This window comes from Poeciliopsis prolifica, unplaced genomic scaffold (genome assembly GCF_027474105.1).
Source record: "Poeciliopsis prolifica strain line A6 unplaced genomic scaffold, Auburn_PproV2 SCAFFOLD033, whole genome shotgun sequence".
Classification (NCBI taxonomy): domain Eukaryota; kingdom Metazoa; phylum Chordata; class Actinopteri; order Cyprinodontiformes; family Poeciliidae; genus Poeciliopsis; species Poeciliopsis prolifica.
This window is the reverse complement of record NW_026562408.1, coordinates 2,240,302-2,256,364: the sequence shown is the minus strand read 5'-3', so window position 1 is coordinate 2,256,364 and position 16,063 is coordinate 2,240,302. Positions and strand designations below refer to the sequence as shown.

The 16,063-nt window shown below is 35.2% G+C and overlaps 1 protein-coding gene across 2 annotated transcripts in view; it reads left to right on the top strand.

Moving 5' to 3' along the window:
- The first annotated feature begins 1,968 nt into the window (after positions 1-1,968).
- LOC129373491 (gamma-aminobutyric acid receptor subunit beta-2-like) overlaps positions 1,969-16,063 on the top strand; it is a 41,596-nt gene continuing 27,501 nt past the window's right edge. For both annotated transcript variants that reach the window (XM_055051450.1, XM_055051449.1), the window contains exons 1-3: positions 1,969-2,281; positions 2,435-2,532; positions 3,115-3,182. In XM_055051450.1, coding sequence (XP_054907425.1) covers positions 2,106-2,281; positions 2,435-2,532; positions 3,115-3,182 — 342 coding nt within the window. In that variant the 5' untranslated portion in view covers positions 1,969-2,105. The remainder of the gene's footprint in view (positions 2,282-2,434; positions 2,533-3,114; positions 3,183-16,063) is intronic.

Below are 16,063 nucleotides of genomic sequence, written 5' to 3'. Positions count from 1 at the left end.
GCATGAGTAACATTTAATATAATTCCCATTTGAACAACAAATTGTTTATCATCGGCTCATTTTATTATGGGTTTTAAAACAATAAAACAGAAAAAGAATTCCTGACTGCTCAGACATTTGTTATCTTTGTATTCGGACCCATCTCAACAAATTTCTTCATCAATTTATGATGCTGTTTACAGAGATTGTTTCCAGCAGTAAAAAAATAAATGTTTATTTCAGCAAAAGGATCACAATACACTGTCAGAAAAGTGTGGTGTTTTGAAACCTATTATATTCCTCGTCCTGCAAAGATGCAGAAAAACACAACAGAGCCAGGTCCATTTTAGAAATAATAAACATGACTACCTATTGTTTTATCTGTGCCATTTTACTTGTTAAAATTGAAATTAGTTGAAATTCAATGTTTTGATACACTAAGCTATATCCTTTGGTTGCCCCTCTCTTCTCCAATGTTGTTTTATGGATCAGGTCCATACCTTCTGGTATGCGGAAATAAATTTTATTCAGTCATCAGAGTGAACAAAGTTCGATACAATTCTTTTCTTCAGTTTTTCTGTTTTTGTAATCTTGTTCCTCTTTTTCTCCCATTTCAAAAGTAAATGGGAGAAAAATAAACTACATTGAACTTTCTTGTTCAATACTGTATAAAATGTTCATCTGTTATATTTGATAAAAAGAACCTACGCAAATAATAACTGTATCAGTTCAGATGCTAATTTATGTTTATCTTTTTTAACTCAGTATTTTTGAACTTTTACAAATTTTAATAGAGGCTTCCCATAAGGTCAAACTAAGTTCAGAATTGTTCTTGATCATATTGAAAAAGGACTGGATTCCATATTTATGAGATGATGAAATCAGCAGTCTAGAGATAAATAAAGTCATTAATTATGCATTTTCAGTTCAGAATACCCTGCAGATTATGCTTCGTTCTTTGACTTTATAATGCGCTCATTCCTCTGACTTCTCACTTTGATAATACCATATCCATGACGATTTATGTCCAAGTTCACACAGCGGAGCTCATCCTGCTTAGCAACGAGCGTGCATGGCTGTGAAAAAAACAGCTACGGAGGAACAGGCTCATGCTCTATCAGCCCCTAGGCGCTGCATGGGCATCAAGGCTCTCCTCTCATCAAAAACCCGGATGAGATCGATGCATGAGAAAATGTTGGTACAGAGAATCATTTGTAGCATGAAACCCTGTAGTTTACTAAACATTGTGAAGTGTGAGCTGGGGAGTGAGGAGACTGGATTCAGCACCATGGACAGAGAAACTGGATGGGTTTTTTAGCAGCAGGTAATTTATTAGACAGACAGACAGACAGATAGATAGATAGATAGATAGATAGATAGATAGATAGATAGATAGATAGATAGATAGATAGATAGATAGATAGATAGATGATAGATAGATAGATAGATAGATAGATAGATAGATAGATAGATAGATAGATAGATAGATAGATAGATAGATAGATAGATAGATAGATAGATAGATAGATAGATAGATAGATAGATAGATAGATAGATAGATAGATAGATAGATAGATAGATAGATAGATAGATAGATAGATAGATAGATAGATAGATAGATAGATAGATAGATAGATAGATAGATAGATAGATAGATAGATAGATAGATAGATAGATAGAGATAGATAGATAGATAGATAGATAGATAGATAGATAGATAGATAGATAGATAGATAGATAGATAGATAGATAGATAGATAGATAGATAGATAGATAGATAGATAGATAGATAGATAGATAGATAGATAGATCCAGTAACTCTGCTGCGTTGCAGGACTTGTTCAGTGTCAGCTGAACGTCAGGTTCAGGAACAGCGAATGGAAAGAGAACACCCCACCCACATTTCCTCACTTTTCCCCTAAACTTTTTTTCTGACAGTCCCCGACACCCCGTTCCCCCCTTTATTTCTTAAACACGTAAAACCGAACTAAAATACGGGAAGACCCCTTTTCCTTTTGGGTAACACGGAGTCATGATTCTCCTTTAAATTATTTCTTGTCTGGATCTGCCATTGGCATCAACAGCAGCACCGCTGCTGCTTCTTGATGTTGTGATCTGAAATACGCATGCGCCCCGTATTGGAATTACTGCACTGGCGAGAACAACTTAGACCTCGTCAAGTCTTCACTAAAAGAAACCGAAAACCATTTAATTTTAAAATTGCAGCCATAAGCGCGAGAGGGATGAGGACGACGTGTGTCTGGTTGATCTTCTTCATGGCAGCTGTGATGCGCGCTCAAAGGTGAGTGAAAGGGGGTCGGAGGATGCTCCACTCATTTTACTAAGTGTGACTGTCTCACAAGCGGGATGCTAAACAATTGGCATGTATTGCACAGCAGTTCTCCGTCTCTAAAGCTCTGCTCTCTGCTTTCTCTTTCTTTTCTTCCTCCTGTAGTGCCAGTGTAAATGACCCTAGCAATATGCCTTTGGTCAAAGAAACGGTGGACAGACTGTTAAAAGGTTATGATATACGACTGAGGCCAGATTTCGGAGGTAATTAGGTCCATTACAAACATGTTGTTCCAGGTTGAGCGTTGCCAGGCGGGAGAAGATCAGCGTTATTAGTCCAACTTGGTTTGCGATTCCCGAAAGTAGTTTCATCACTAATCTAAGAATTTTAATGACAAAACATTCCTAGACAATCTATATGATGCAGAGTGATGATAAGTTGAAACATCTTGCTGCGTAAATGAGTAATATACCTCAGATATCAATACTTAAACGAAAAATACTTAAAAAAAAGAAAAGGAAGAAACTAAGAAAGAAATAAATAAAGAAAATGTGTCAGCCAACTCCGTGTTGGTTTCTTTTTAATATCAGAAATGCATATTTGGAGGGATTGTGATTTACTGTGCGAAAGACACTTTGATTGCAGGTCAGCGCATCTAATCCTAACCCTGGTGTGAGCTCTGTGAACTAATCATCCGCCTGACAACAGCTCGATGTACAAGCCTTAATCTGTGTTTAAAACACACCTGCTTTAAACTCTTTCTGCTGATGAAAGTCAATAATTTGATTCCTTTTGGCGGTAACTCCTGCTGTTTTCTGATGCTCTCTGTTTTTCATCTGTCCCAGGTCCTCCAGTTGGAGTGGGGATGAATATAGACATAGCCAGCATAGACATGGTGTCAGAAGTCAACATGGTAAGAAAACCAACGACATTTATAATGTGAAGAAACTGGTGCCCGTTGTAATCGCCTGCTGTGGGAGGAGACTCCTCCCGCCCCTCCCGCCTCCCTCAGAGCGCAGTGGGGAAACCCTCCGTGACGTGACGCTGACCAGACAACTTTAAGACTATAAGGGCCATTAAAGTTACGAGGATGATGTCACGACTTTATTTTTGCTGATTCCTTCGAACTTCTTGATAAAGGCAGACGCTTCATTTGAAGTTTTGCACTTAAATTTGTGAAGCGAAGAAATGATCATTCCATGAATCACCATCTTTATTGAATTCATATTTGAAGATAAGTGATGATAACCCATCATCACTTATCTTATCACTTAACCCATCTTTTCCTATGTCTGAAGAAACATTCCTTGATCAAGACGCATTTGTCACTTATTTCCTGATGCAGAAGGTTTTGTCGTAACTGTTTCTGCAGGAGCGGTGACTGTGGATGAACATTGCTGTTGCGTGTAAGAGCATCGGAGATTAAGTTTCATACAAGTGCGCCTCTTAGTGTTGAAATTGTAGAACTGCACATGATTATTATTATTTTTCCCAGACAGACCAGGCTGCATCTTGTCACGGTTGAAGGTCACTCTTGACATGATTAAGGTGACAGTCAGACAAAAAAAAAAAAAAAAAAAAAAAAGATTTTTAAGCAAATGTGCATTCTTTGGTTCACTGTCATCAAAGTTTTTACTTTTGCTTTGGTTAGATGCTTCTTCCAAAACACCATATTATACACAGAAAAGCCAGGCTTCTGTAAAGTCTTCATTTTACTTTGTAGTGGTTTCTTTTGCATGAATTATTTCATCAATGCAGCGTGGCATGGAGGGAGCGTCATTAGTTCAACTTGGTTTGCAAGTGGCATTGTGAAGTCATGAGTCAGGTTGCTTTGATAGCAGCTTAAAGGTCATCTGCATTGTTGGGTCTGATGTCTTTCATTTTCCTCTTCACAATACTCCATAGATTCTCTATGGGTTTAAGTCATGCTTGTTTGCTGGCCAGGCAAGCACAGTAACATCAAGAACAAGCTTTTAGTACCTTTGGCAGTGTAAGCAGTTCTGCTGGGAAATCAAATGAGCATCTCCATTGAGATGTTCCCCAAAATTCACTCATGGATTTTGCTCAGCAATACTCTCGAGAATGCTGCCATTCTTTCTGCTGGTCCATCCTTTCCTACCACACTTTTTCCTTTCACTCAACTTTCTATGAATGTGCTATACATTTTTAACGTTATTCAAACACTGAATTTTGGGTTCTCATTCTCTTTCAATATCAAGTGTAGGTTCTTCTGATTTATTTTTCAAGTATGTCTAAAGCCTCGTACGCCTTAGTCCACAGTTATGTCTTAGCAACAAGAGCAACATAACTGTTGTCAAATGTTATATTTAACAGTTGACAAGAGCTACGACCACAATGTTTTGTTCAGAAAGTAAAACAATACTCAGAGAGAATGAGAACTAAAGTTAGGCATAAGTTATTTTCCTGAAATGAATTCCTCTTTTGTTTTACAACATTAGCAAGTTTAAGATCCTAATGCTCAATAGTTGCTTGCTTCAAAACAAGTTAGAGCTGAAGTTTTCTGTAAATACACACACATCCAAACAAAAAAGTCCAACTCTGCTAACATACAAAGCGAGTGCCATGCAGCTTCTTTGATCATCCCAATCCTTTGAGAGGGTTTTGCTTGCTCAACACCCTCTAATGTGAAAGGGGAGTCATTACCACCTGACCCATCGCAGCCTCGTAAAAAAGAAAAGGCCAGGTGTGTATGTAATGGTCTCATCCTCTTTGATCTGCTCTCCCCACTAATATAAATGTAGCCACTTTTCAGAATAGCAGCTGGTGTAGAAGCACTTTCCTTTCTTCCATTTCCTGTACCCCATCTGGCTCTCTATCCAGCACTTATTTGGTGCACGGGAAGAACCGTCCTATGTTCTGTCTTTTAGTGAACAGATAGGGAACTGAGTTGAGGGTAATGGAAATATGTCACAGAGGGATGCTTCCAACAGTGTCCTTTTTGTCATTATGGGAGTGCAGGACATCAATGCTTTGTTCTGTATGAATGATGCAGAAGGTTATTTCTTGCCTATGAACACTGTGGGAGACTTCACATTAGAAGCAGACACAAAATGAGGCAAAATGTTTTCTCCTAAAATCATCTCATTTTATTCAGTTATTACTAATGTAAGAGGGAAGGAAAAAACAAAAACAAAAAGTGTCTTGTTGACTACCATCCAAAGAGTCAGGATGAAAGTTCATCTGATGTTAATTCAGCCTGTTTTTTGTCAAAAAAGAAAAACAGGAAATACTTTTCCAATCCACAAAACAGACTCAAATATTTTTCCAGTTTAAAACTGAAATGCTACTAAAATGCAAAGATAGGACATTATATTATAATATTAGAAAACATTGATTGATGTTCAGTGCCTTACAGAAATATCCATAATTATTTCACATTCGGTCATAAGTTTTAATATCTATATTTGGATTTAGAGCTGAACTTTGACTTGTCTGTTTTCACCCATGAATTTGTATCATGTTGTATGTTTCAGGCTTTACTGCTGGAAGTCAAATATTTATGTCAATCTCAAAGTATTTTGCAGCTTTTAACATGTTTAACATTAATTATGAGCTTCCCTGTTTATGATAGAAGTGGAGCATTCTCAAACAATATTGCTCCACTACCAGGTTTTACCATCAGTGGATGATTTTTCAGGTGCAGTTGTAGCTTTTATACATTTATGTGCAGCTGTAAAGGAGAGTTGTCTCAAGTGTTTGTTGGTTTCCTTGAAAGTGTTATTTCATAAATGTTTTCCAATAAATCTCTGAAGCCCTCTGTACCATTGCTAGCACAGGCAAATGTATATGGAGATTAAATTACACACAGATTCTTTGCTAATTAGGTTTTCCTAAAGACTTTTTATCATACTAGACTTTATGTTTCAGGTTTTGATTAAAGTGGAAACCAGGTATCTCCACAGCATCCTTTATGTATAATTATTAAACATTGCATTGCTGCAAATTTATGCTTGTAAAGGTGCAACATGTGAAAAGTTAAAGCGAGGGTTACTTATGCAAGTATTTACATTTGGATTTCTGCAGACTTACATACTCATGCATCATGTGGTCAACATGAAGCTGGACATTAAAAAAGGAGGCTGCTGCTAGTGTTTCTTGCACATTCAGAAAAGGTCAGTGCTTTCTGAGCATCACAGTACACATCCCAGGCCCATTGGGGTAAAACAGATAGGGTGCGAGTGTATAAGTGCTGTGGGTCAAATGTTCACCCCTGAGTGTGCGACGTAAACAGAAAGAGAAACAGATGGAGACAGACATAAGATGGAGCTTTAATATTATCAAGTTGCCCCATGGAGAAGCCACTGTGCTGTTAATGTTGGGGGGAAGGTCGTGTACCTGCTGGTGCTGAGGGTTCATTGTGCATGAGTCAGAGGTGGACATACTCGTGGCGTTAGAACACACACCGCATGCTGATGTCGCGTAAGATGTCTGGGCAAAGCTCTTTGGCTACTAAAGCCTTCAATTTTTTTTTGAACAAAAAAAAAGGTTGGAGAATAAGAGAGCATGGTGTACCGCTGCTAGATGTGTCTCTCTCTTTTATCTCCAAGCAATTCCCTTCAGTGATCCTCTGCTGCCATTCTACTCTCAATATTTACTTTTAGTTGAGCCCCTGAACACTTGAATTATAAGCCAGCAGCTTTTACAGGGAAGGAATACTCCTGTCTGAGGATGAACTAAAACTCTCATACTCATCCAAAAAGCAGAAATACTATTATTGATGCACATAAAGGTCGAGAGGAGCTTATTGATTGTTGGAGGAAGGCTATGAAATTCTTCCCCATCTACCCCTCCACTGCCAGTATGTTGTGATTTCCTTCTCTCAACATGTCTGCTGCAAATGCATGAAACATCCCTACTGCTTACATTATACAGATGTGATACATTATGATGTACTTTGCAATATTAAAGGGAAGGAAGTTGGATGAAGCACTTATGTGTTATTGCTTTATACATCATCCAGGCCCAATAGCCATTAAATGATATTAATTCTGTATTAGTGTTGTGTCTAAATCTGTTTTACAGTCACTTTCAATATTCTGCTCATTATTTGGACAGATCTCCTAATTCATTAGTGGCTGAAATCAGCAAACCAGTCATCCAAAGGCTGTAGGATTTTGGAGGAATTTTCATGAGAGGCTTTTAACCTCTGGAAAAGTCTCTAATTAATGAAAAGTTTTATTTTTGATCCTGGCTTTTTAATTGTGTTTATAGATGTTTAGAACAAAAATCATATATTTTTGTTATCCATTTGGACTTTTGACATTAAATGGGATGTACCATAAATAGAAATTGATTTATACTTCTGTCCGTATGTTTTATATTAAAGGATAAAATGATAACACAATGTTCCATGTTCTATAATAAAACCAATCTTTGAAAATCTTTTGAATGAAAAAATTCATGTGGTGAGCATTTGTATTCAGTCTGATACCCCAGTATACCACCCAGTCCAGCCAGAACCCAGTGAACTGAGCTATTATGTATCATTTATTAGCATTTACAGTTTAGTTCAGTTTTAGTTTAACCGAAATTATTAATCCTTTTTCAGATTTAGGTTTCTTTATTTATTTTACTAACAGGTTTTCTCTTTTTGAAAGTAAGTGTTCCCCTAACTACAAGAATTTTATTATACTTGGAGAGATGTCTATCTTACTATTTATGCCAGTGGTATGAATAATGTTTGGCTTAACTGTAATTCTGTGAAATTTTGCAAAAGAATCTTGGGTGCAGTTTTTTCAGACATCATCTTGACAAAATTCCTTTCCTGAACTCTAAAATAGCCATTATTGAGCCAAATTTATAAATTTTATAAATGAATTAACTATATTTTTTGTGTTTAATGCAGTCTACTAAAACCATCTAGAGAAGTATATATTCCACCTAAATATGTTGCCTTTTTAAATGTGTTTGAAAATAAATCCAGTCACACTAGCATGAGATGTGGCTGAAAACATATTCATAATATTAGAACATTTCAAATGGAGAGCTCTTAACCCTTTTTCCCAACAGCAGGTTATTTAGAGGGAGAGAAACAGACCATAGGTCTATTTTTTTTATCCTGAAAAGGACAAGAGAACAAGAGATTACAAAATTAAGAGAGAGCCACTCAAACCCCAAAATGAAGAAAGCCAAATCATGAATAGATCTACATAATGAAAAGCCTGACATCAGAGAGTACCATCAATGTAAAATAATCCTAACCAGTGAAATCTGATTTCACTTTTTATTGCACTTTCTTTCTTGTTTTTTCAAAGAAGAAAGTTGTTCTCTTTGTTTTCACTTATTCTTTCAACCATCTGCTCAATATTTAGAAAACATTTCCTAACTTTGCTCTTATATCTACTTGTATAATACAACTAATGGATTTTAGGGGAGTTAAGCATTTTGGTCTTTTCAAAAAGACATTTCTTAAACCAAGAGCTGTTGGAAAGATTTTACAATCTAACGTTTGTGATTGTCTAGATTCTCTATGGTCACTAAAAACTAGTTTAAATTCCAAACATTTCAAGCACAAATAACTTGTTCTCTAGATTTTCATTAAATGTGATTTGAAACTTAATTTTGAGTTATGAAAATCCTCTGGCTACTTTTCTCAATGTTATTATTAACAGTTCCAGTCTAATTTAGATAATCTGGATTATTAGTTTACAATCACCTGAAAACAAGACCAAAAATCAGTGTGATAACAAAAATAACAAGAGTACTACAAACAAGCATATTGCCAAATATACAGTACATCTTGTGCTGAACCAAAGATAGAAAAATAAATTGCAAATTTTCATCTGTACTTTTCTGTAATTTCGCTTGACCTTTTGACCGTTGTAACCTTTTTAAAAGGAAGCCAAGGCTTCTTGTTTTGCCACTAATAAGGTTAGGAATATAAATGCTGAAATCTATGTAGACTGTAGAAATTACCAACTAGAAAATAGATCGTCCATGTGCTGGCGAAGGTCTGAAGGGATATGGTGTGAAGGAAGAATACATGATTTGGGTGAGCAAAATGTTGAATCGACCCAAACTCAAAGTTGCATTATTGATGTGTGAAGGTTTCAATACTCTTGCTGCTCCACAGAGTTTAAGTAATCCATTTGGATCACATTCTGGGGCCAATTAAATGCAATAAAAAGAACATGTATTAATACAGCATCCTTTGTCAATATACTAAGATGATGTGAAGCATGTTCTTTCATGAAAGCATGTGAGGTATATCTCTCTCTTTTGAATGGATCTCTTCTTGTTTGTATTTTTTTTTACAAACTTTGTGAAAAAACAGGAGGATCCAAAAAATCAAATCAGCACAAATATTGTTGTTTTGAGCATAATGCACAAAATCAGTTGCCATTCTGTTTGGTGCAAAAGAAAAAAATGTCATGTAAAACTTTAAAATTGTAGTATTTTGTAACTTCTTTTTCATCACGTTGTAAAAGTAAAACATGACACAGATCTCTGAAAAACTGAGATGTTCTGCCTCCTCCCTGTGGTCCTATGGGCAATTGCATGAACACACCACTCCCAGTTTAAAACAACCAATCAGAGACAGGTGGAGGCTCTCACCGCTGTCAATCACCCTCATGTCCACCCTGCAGCTGTGGTTATTGCGAAGAAACAACTTACTGCTATAGAAAAACCATTTACCCACAGTCACCGGTTCTGTAGTGGGGAAGGAGTTGTAGCATTGATGAGAGCAAGACTAGAGGGTATGAGCAGAGGATAAAATAACTGAACACATTACATTTCTCAAATGTTATATTTCTAGCAATTCTACTGACACAGATTGTTGACAACAACCCAAGTAATCCACCCAAAATAAAATCCAAATGAATGTTGCATCCTCACACTTTGGTTAAGTGGAAAAATGTAAAAAAATTATTGTACAAACACTGTCTCCAAAACTTGCTGAACAAGTGTTTTACGTTTAACATTTTCACTATCCTTCAGTTTTCTGTTACTGTAGTTCAAGAACAGAAAGCATACCATCCCTTTACTGTACAGTACAAATGGGAAATATGGTTCACTGTTGTCTTGTCTCGTATGTCTCATGTTCACATTTCGCTCATATTATTTTTATCTCTGGATTGAGTCTCCTGTCTGTTTTTTTTTTTCCTCTGCTTGTTTGATGATGACACTGTACTTGGGCCCTGCTGCAGGGGGATTAGACAGAGTTGCAAATCAAAGTGGGTTAATCGGCTAGAGTACCATTTCAGGAGTCATCTCTCAGCTTACTGGCCACACCGCTCCGTTTAAGTGCTGCAGCTGACATTTACACGTTTCAGGCTTCAGGGAAGCAAAGACTCCTAAGAAAAGCACTTATCTTTCAACAGAAAGATTAGCAATGTGATCCCATCTTTGTCCAGCTTACATATTGATATTCCATTAGGTAAAACTTTCATGTGCTGATCACCATAAAATTACCATAGGCAGAATAAAGCAATTGTTTTGCAAATCACAAGTAATTTTCTGATCTTTCTGACCAACTCTTCAGTCAAGTAAAGGCATGAAAGTCCCAAGTTGAGCTGAAGTCCTGAACGTTTAATTTCAAATCTCAAAAAAAGTCATATTACCCTTTGTGTAATTTAATCAGAATAACTCTGATGCTGAGATTTATGCTGGTTATTTTGCATAAGGGAGTAACGTTTAAAATGTCTGACAATCTGTGATGATGTCACTTCTTACAGATATGAACAGAAATGAAACAAACATTAAGAAATTTCACAAAAAACTGAGAACATTGACCCATCATAAAAATGACCTGATTTATGTTCAAAATAATTATTGTCAACTGCAACAATACAAACCTGCTTTAAAATAATTAAACTGACATTAATAATAAATAAAAACTAAGTATTTATACAGCTATATAGAAATGATTTGTATGGGTGGGTTCATTTATAGAACATGATCCTAATATCAAGACAGCAGGATCAGCCTGGATGAGGCTGAAAGCAGAGAGACTTGCCATATGTGCAAATAATAATCAGGATGAGATTAAGGGAATTATTGTTAATGTTAATAATTAACATTCACACTTTTTTTATTACAACCCTGTATCCCATGGTTTGCATGCTCTTATTTAATCATGATAATTTTAGTGCCTGAATAAATGAAAAGTTTATTACATTTTGACATTGACTCTGATCACTTTCTGTAGAGCAGTTTGAAATTAATAGCCTCGGGATTGGCCTTAGTGGTGGAGTGCATTCTGAGTGCCTTTTTAACTCTGACACGCAAAGTGTGAAAGAACAGATATTCGCTTTAAAATGTTCTGCCTGGACATATTTTGTGTCATTTGATCACTTGGCTTTAGGCCAGGTGATTGCTTATGTTAAAAGTGGCAAATTGTGTCTCATTCATAGTTTATTATAGATAGTTTTCTCCCAGGGACAGTTGTTCAGTATGTCATAATGCTTCAGCTCTTTTCAGATCATACTTGTCCATTATTTATATAATATATATCTGGTCAAATCTACGAATAACTCAAATGTCGCAAATGTTTTTTTTGTCAGTACACCAATATTATACTGCAGACCCATCTCCACAGGAAGGTCATCTAGAAACAACTAATCACTATGAAACTGTAAGAGGGAAAACAGAATAATAGAACAAGTATCACTTGCGTATAAGAGCATAAGTCTGTGGGTGAGCACAGAGTTACAACATATGATATAAAACCCAATACCTCGATTCCATCTACCTGCTCTAAAAACACACATTATACTTAGCTTCACCAGTTAAATAAAGAATCCAAAATGTAATCTATAAGAGGTGTGTTGTGTTTAGAAACAGGCTTCTGGATGTATGTGTTGCTAACAAAGTGAGTTTGTAATGACTGGTAGGATCAACAACTGAATTTTACAGAAACACTTTTTTATTAATATGTATCTTTGTACAGTATTCTGGTTGTTAGTATGTAATCTTTTCTCTAAGCTGTGGTCCAAAAGGGCTCAACCGTCATGTTATTTTTAAACAAGTTTAATAGAGAAAGTTTGACACAGTTTGATTTATTGCATAATTAACACCCTCTGAAGTGAATGTACAGAGTTCAACATCATATGTGTAAACATTAAATATGATATTATGAAACATAAAGATGTCATTTTGATTTTCCTAAATGTCTTTGATCTAAAAGTGAAGATTTATAACTGAGGATAATTCTTTAAGTACTCTGTATCTGTCATTTGTATTTGAATTTAGAGCTGTGAGTCAGAGAAGATTATGACTGTGACATTAATGTGTCATTGACTGTTACATGAGTTCATTTCTGCTTTATGTGTCTTTTCCAATGTTGAGCATCAGTGCTTTCTAATGAGCTTAATGTCTTTCTGTTAACCTTCCTTTTCACTTTAAAATGAACAACAATGAATTAAAGGCACATCCATTAATCCATTGTGTAAACACCAGTTACATACAGTATCAATTTTGCTCTTCAGATTTAAATGTTGATTAAAACACTATTGAGAACCTGATCATTTCTTCCTGTACAAGTTATTGACGCAATAACCTGGTAAACAAAAACTTATTTTCAAGTTCAGTTTATTAACTAATTGGGTTAAATTTAATCAACACTGCTCACTCTGTGTGATTCTTAAAGAAGACAAAAATGCAAATTATTTACTGGGATGTGAATTTTTAGACTGGATTTTTGTTAAGATTTAAAACTTGTTTTAAGCTGCAAATATTTGTTAATCATAAAGTTTTCAATAAGTTATATAAGCCCAACATTTTTAAAAGACTATTTAAAATGCATCATGCATTATCTTCACTATGAATATAAGAGTGAAATTGAACAATATAACGCAGGAGCTATTGATTTAAAGTGGTTAGCAATAATCACTAATTAATCCAACTTTATAATGTGTTCTATTATGTTTTGTTATAACCGTGTGCAGACATAAACTATGAAGTCAATGGTTTCTCAGAAAAAAAAATAATATATATATATATATATGTAGTTTTTTTCCCCCCTTATTACTCTTAATATTTAAATAGTTTTAAATAGACAGTTGAAGAAACCTGCCACAGTGTTCCTAAACCAAACCACAGCAGCTATATATATATATATATAGATATAGATATAGATATAGATACAGATACAGATATAGATATAGATACAGTTTGAATTTCTTGCAGATATTTTAAATATATATATATATATATATATATATATATATATATATATATATATATATATATATATATATATATATATATATATATATATATATATATATATATATATATATATATATATATGTTTCCCTGCTTTAGTACATCTATATCCAATAAATCCATCATCAGACTCCAGCAAACCTGGAGACAGGCTGAAAAGACAACTCAACTTTATAGAAACTCAAGACATCAGGGCTGGAGAAACTCAATTACTCACCTCTGATCTATAGTTCAAACTAAGAATAAGCAGAGCAGTTATACTAGTGCATCTCCGTTTAGTCATGTGGAAGTCCAATTAGTAATGGCAATCTAACATGTTGTCTTGCGTCCTTCCTGTTTTTTTGAGCGTTATTAGTTTTGTTTGACTTTCACAACCATCTCAACAAATGGGTTAATAATATATGATATTTCTTCGAAGTGAGTGCATGTCGGGGTGAGCGGGCATGGCCGTTTGCCCCGGTCTACCCAGACTTCCGTCGTAATAAATGAATCATTTCCCGCCCCAAGCGAGGGATTCAGAGGAGCCACAGTTTGAATTTCTTGCAGATATTTTAAAGTAAGACTTTTATATTTACAGTTTCAAAAATGTACATGAGCCAGTGATTAAATGCTGATCATGTTGAAAAAGTGAAATACCAAAAAAAAAAAGTTTTCTGAGTGTTAATCATAAATTTGTTGGTATTTCTTATTCTTCAATTATCTATGATTTTGTAATTTTGCAGAAAGGGAAACAATGAGTCAAACTAAAGAAGCTTTTTTTTTTTTTGCTATATTTTTATGTCACCTCCAACACACCAAAGGCTTGATGCTCCCAAAGGCCCCTGTGTTTGGTATAGATCACTCCTACTGGAGGGAAATATTGCTTCTTCAAGGAGTTTCCCAAAAGCCAAAAAAGTCTTTACTCCTGTCATCCACCTCTACACTAAAACACACATACAATTTATTCCATCAGAAGCAGTAATCGGGACATACTCCTCTTAAAACGTATCAAATTTTTAGCCCTCCTCTCTGTAGCCAGATAACCTTCCATTTCACAGGAATGACAGCTGGAATTGAAAATTCCTGCAAGCTCTCCCGTCTTCCAGTGCAATTCAAATGCACCCTAATAATCTGCTCTGCTGTGTAGCCCCCCACAACCATGAGCCCATGACCTCCCGATCTGAATTACCACTCCACTCAACTCATCTCCAGAGACGGAAAAAGCCTGCAGATGCTCCAATCAACTCTAATAAATTCTATGTAGTCAGTTTAGCTGCACGACTGCCAACTGCCAAAGCTGTGAACTTCTACTTTGGGAGAACTAAAGGATAGGGACGGGGAGAGGGTCGTTTTCTAAATTTGATTCACCTTCAGTGAGTTCTCTTGAAAGCCATGTCCAGGCCCAAGTAAATGATAAAAGAGTATGGAAGGAAAATGGGATGTGTACTGAAAGATGGAAGGGACACTGGAAAAGCATGACAGCATCCATGTAATGGAAAAAGAAGTTAGACAAAGTGCAAGTAAACCAACGAGTTCATGCTTTTTTTTTTGTGCTGAAATACATTATCTTGTTTTGAACAAGCCAAACACTAAGTAAATGGCTTTCAGAGGAAAAATATAAATAACATATGTAGTCTAAAAGCTTTGGCCAAAGTAATATCCGCTTAGGACCTTAATTTAAAGGCACACAAAGGAAGACAAGATTTTTTCAATTGCTGACCAAAATTTAAATGAAATGTGTCCAAGCTCAGATCTTGCCTGAGGTGGAATAAACTAGCATGCAAACTAAAACTTTATGTTTAGTTTGTGGGATTTTCCTCTGTCTACATTTTTCTCCAGGTTTCAATACACAGTCCAAAATCAAAGACGCTTGGACAATTTGAGAACATTCAATGTTCAGACGTTAACATTTATTAGAGTGAATGTTAATGTCTGAAAGTCAAGAAATTCAATGACCACTCACATCAAAATATCCTGTCATTACTGTGAAAATTAAGCTGTCATAAAACAATATTTCTTTATCCATTTATTTATTTTTTATCCATATTTCATACTCATTAAACTTGCAAAAAAATAAAAGATTGAAGCATTTTACTCTTTGTGTTATGGATCTGTATGAAATGAGTGCTCCACTTCCAGGAAATATTGTCTTTTATTCAATAATCAGATTTTGCTTCAATGTACCTGTAGATATTTTAATTTTCTTCTTATGCTTTCAAAATTTTAAGGACTATTTTAATGTAGAAATATTCTGATTTATGTTCCACCATTTCAAAACTAATCATTTCATTTTTATATTTATTTGTTTGCCACTGATGTTGTAGGTTAATAAATGTATCATATAAATCCAAATGTCACTATTTGATTGTTTCTTCACCTTCATGTCATTTTTCTGTTTATTATGTCTTCTTTTCTTATTTACTTGGTTTTGTGTGTTTTGTGTTGTTGTGTTTTTAATCTATGTTCTGCATTTTTACATCTATATTCAAAGAACAGAAACAAAATCTAGTGGAGAAAAACAACTGGAAAAGAAAAAAATAATGTATAGCTAGAGCACAGAGCAGAATAGGAAAGAGAAGGAAGAGGATGTGCACAGGAAGGTCACTGTTGGTTCTGAAATCAGAACCA